A 3,765-nucleotide genomic window follows, 5' to 3' on the forward strand; every position below is an offset into this window, starting at 1 on the left:
TAAGCTCGCGGCGCTGGGTGGGGGGGGGGGGTTGTGGCGGTGTGCTGCGTACAAAGGACAGCTCCAAGGACCTGTCAGCCCTAAGGTGTTGTGGCAGTGCATGGCAATGCCGCGGCGTAGTATGGCAACATTGGCACCCAGGACTCTCAGCCAAAGGGGCTGAGAGGGTCCAGAATGTGAACCATGTTATTAGGAAGAGCCCTGATTTTCAGGTCCTTCCAGGTTTTCCTAGTTGTAGCCGGGATCTGGAGATCTCTTAGAGCTCTGGGTGGGATAAGATCTCCAGTCCTGGGACCAGGCGTTGCCAATGACCAGCTTGGGCTGATCAGGTGGCTGAGAGCTGCCTTATTAGAAGCCAGCCCAGTGCTCAGAGTGATGAGAGTTGTGTGGGTGCAGGAGGCACAGAGCACAGCAGACCCGAGTGCGTGCTGGACGCACGAGGAGCAGTCAAGGGAGGCTGGGAGAGGTCAGGAAGGTCGGTGACCCTAGGACCTGTTGGACACATTGCTGGGAGAGCAGCGTGAGTTTCTTGGAGCTGTGGAAGGCTACAGAGCGAAACTAAAGACTGTCCTTTATGTTGCTGCTAGAAACTGTCTTGTGCAACAGGGGGGTGGGGGTGGGAGGTCTACCCTGTGGATGGAACGAGATGTTTGGTGTTTGCCCTTAAAGGAGAACTATGAGGTCAGTGTTTTTCCCCATAGTTCTCCTTAGGGTAACGGGAGGACACAAACTAGCGTCCTAGTCTATTTAAAGAACGCTTGCAGAGCGAACATCTCTGCGAACAAGATTTGCACCACAATTTGGCCACTAGATGGAGCCGAGGAGCATTGGAAGGTTCTGTGCATCTCAGCTCCCTCTAGTGGCCATAATGTGGTGCAAATCTTGTTTATCTGGAACATGTTATAAATAGACCCCTAAACGTAAAAAAACAATATGGCCCTAACAACACAAAATTAAAAAAAAAGAATAACTTCTTCCCCCACAAAATGAAAAAATACCCATGCAAAGGGGGTTGGGCAACAGTAACAAGCAGGGTTGTGGATTGGTGGGTCTCCTGGGAGAACTGCAATCCAGCTGTCCCTAACAGAGCCGCCACACACTGGCAATATGGCCGCGATGAGCCCCCTCGTTTATAATGGGGGGCTGGGTGATCCATTCCTTTCAGCTATTGGCTCCTGGGACTCAGCTGACTTGGGGGTCAAGGCTAAGCAGTACATTATGGGCCCTTCATTATTTATGGCCCAGGAGTTCATGATTCAGCTCCCAGGGGGATCCACCTCAATCTCATCCCTATCTGGAGGGGAGAGAGCACCAACCGCGCCATCGACCAATCCCGGAGGAGGCCTGACTGTCCTCACCTGAAAGTTGTTGGTGTTGGCCCGGGTATAAAGCAGGAATCGGGGGTTAATCTTCTCCGGAGACCAGGGCAACTGGGAAATGGGTCTCTCCACGGTGCCGGCCCAGGGGACATTGTTTGTAAAACATCCGATCCGGGAGTAACAGACCTCGGCGCCTGCAAAGACACGAGGAACGTCGCCAACAAAGAGCCAACAAAATGCAACGTATCGCCCGTCCAGAACATTGTAACCAATCACATGCGTGTGTCATTGTCCCGACAGAACACAGTACATGGATTGGGTGACGTGTCTAAGCAGTGCCCTAAAAAAGATTTCCTGTGCCCAGGCACCCCTTATATCAGAGCTTTATACATGTATAATAATAGTGTGTGACTGGGGGGGACATTAGAGTGTAAGCTCCTCTGTATAGAGACTGATGGGACTGGGGGGGGAGGGGACATTAGAGTGTCAGCTCCTCTGTACAGAGACTGATGTGACTGTGGGGGAGGGGACATTAGAGTGTAAGCTCCTCTGTACAGAGACTGATGTGACTGTGGGGGAGGGGACATTAGAGTGTAAGCTCCTCTGTACAGAGACTGATGTGACTGTGGGGGAGGGGACATTAGAGTGTAAGCTCCTCTGTACAGAGACTGATGTGACTGTGGGGGAGGGGACATTAGAGTGTAAGCTCCTCTGTACAGAGACTGATGTGACTGTGGGGGAGGGGACATTAGAGTGTAAGCTCCTCTGTACAGAGACTGATGTGACTGTGGGGGAGGGGACATTAGAGTGTAAGCTCCTCTGTACAGAGACTGATGTGACTGTGGGGGAGGGGACATTAGAGTGTAAGCTCCTCTGTACAGAGACTGATGTGACTGTGGGGGAGGGGACATTAGAGTGTAAGCTCCTCTGTACAGAGACTGATGTGACTGTGGGGGAGGGGACATTAGAGTGTAAGCTCCTCTGTACAGAGACTGATGTGACTGTGGGGGAGGGGACATTAGAGTGTAAGCTCCTCTGTACAGAGACTGATGTGACTGTGGGGGAGGGGACATTAGAGTGTAAGCTCCTCTGTACAGAGACTGATGTGACTGTGGGGGAGGGGACATTAGAGTGTAAGCTCCTCTGTACAGAGACTGATGTGACTGTGGGGGAGGGGACATTAGAGTGTAAGCTCCTCTGTACAGAGACTGATGTGACTGTGGGGGAGGGGACATTAGAGTGTAAGCTCCTCTGTACAGAGACTGATGTGACTGTGGGGGAGGGGACATTAGAGTGTAAGCTCCTCTGTACAGAGACTGATGTGACTGTGGGGGAGGGGACATTAGAGTGTAAGCTCCTCTGTACAGAGACTGATGTGACTGTGGGGGAGGGGACATTAGAGTGTAAGCTCCTCTGTACAGAGACTGATGTGACTGTGGGGGAGGGGACATTAGAGTGTAAGCTCCTCTGTACAGAGACTGATGTGACTGTGGGGGAGGGGACATTAGAGTGTAAGCTCCTCTGTACAGAGACTGATGTGACTGTGGGGGAGGGGACATTAGAGTGTAAGCTCCTCTGTACAGAGACTGATGTGACTGTGGGGGAGGGGACATTAGAGTGTAAGCTCCTCTGTACAGAGACTGATGTGACTGTGGGGGAGGGGACATTAGAGTGTAAGCTCCTCTGTACAGAGACTGATGTGACTGTGGGGGAGGGGACATTAGAGTGTAAGCTCCTCTGTACAGAGACTGATGTGACTGTGGGGGAGGGGACATTAGAGTGTAAGCTCCTCTGTACAGAGACTGATGTGACTGTGGGGGAGGGGACATTAGAGTGTAAGCTCCTCTGTACAGAGACTGATGTGACTGTGGGGGAGGGGACATTAGAGTGTAAGCTCCTCTGTACAGAGACTGATGTGACTGTGGGGGAGGGGACATTAGAGTGTAAGCTCCTCTGTACGGAGACTGATGTGACTGGCTCAGTGTTCTCTGTACAGCGCTGTGGTATATGTCATAGATATAGTAATCCATGTACACCCCAGGAATGCTTCTACAGGTATCTCCGGCATTTCTCACCTCCGGCGGCTCCCACCAGGAACAGGACGGGTAATAAAGCGATGATCATCTGGAAGTAAATATATATTAGTTGTGAATTTACAATAAAAGCTGTAAAGTGAGAATAAAGAAATATATATTTTTATTGATTTATTTTTAACAATTTACAAAATGCAAATCTAAATCAAATCAATATTTGTTATTACCACCCATGGGCATCAATTCTTTCACTTGCACACTTCTGGGAGTAAGGATATGACAGAATAAATCTGATACTTTTTATCTAAAACTCATCAGAATATAAAACACATGACAATACTATATTTTAGTTTTGTTACTTTTTGTATCAGACGTCATCACCAATAAAATGCTGTCTTTATCTTTATTCTCTT

General features: G+C 49.7%; 1 protein-coding gene across 1 annotated transcript in view; it reads right to left on the reverse strand.

Annotated features, from left to right (window-relative positions):
• Positions 1-3,765, reverse strand: part of LOC108800215 (pancreatic triacylglycerol lipase-like) — a 21,275-nt gene that overhangs the window by 16,173 nt on the left and 1,337 nt on the right. Inside the window, exons 3-4 of the mRNA XM_018572179.1 lie at positions 3,395-3,443; positions 1,359-1,513 (exon numbers count right to left, since the gene is read on the reverse strand). Of these exons, the coding sequence (XP_018427681.1) occupies positions 1,359-1,513; positions 3,395-3,443 (204 nt within the window). The remainder of the gene's footprint in view (positions 1-1,358; positions 1,514-3,394; positions 3,444-3,765) is intronic.

This window comes from Nanorana parkeri, unplaced genomic scaffold (genome assembly GCF_000935625.1).
Source record: "Nanorana parkeri isolate BGI_ZX_2015 unplaced genomic scaffold, ASM93562v1 scaffold1958, whole genome shotgun sequence".
Lineage (NCBI taxonomy): Eukaryota > Metazoa > Chordata > Amphibia > Anura > Dicroglossidae > Nanorana > Nanorana parkeri.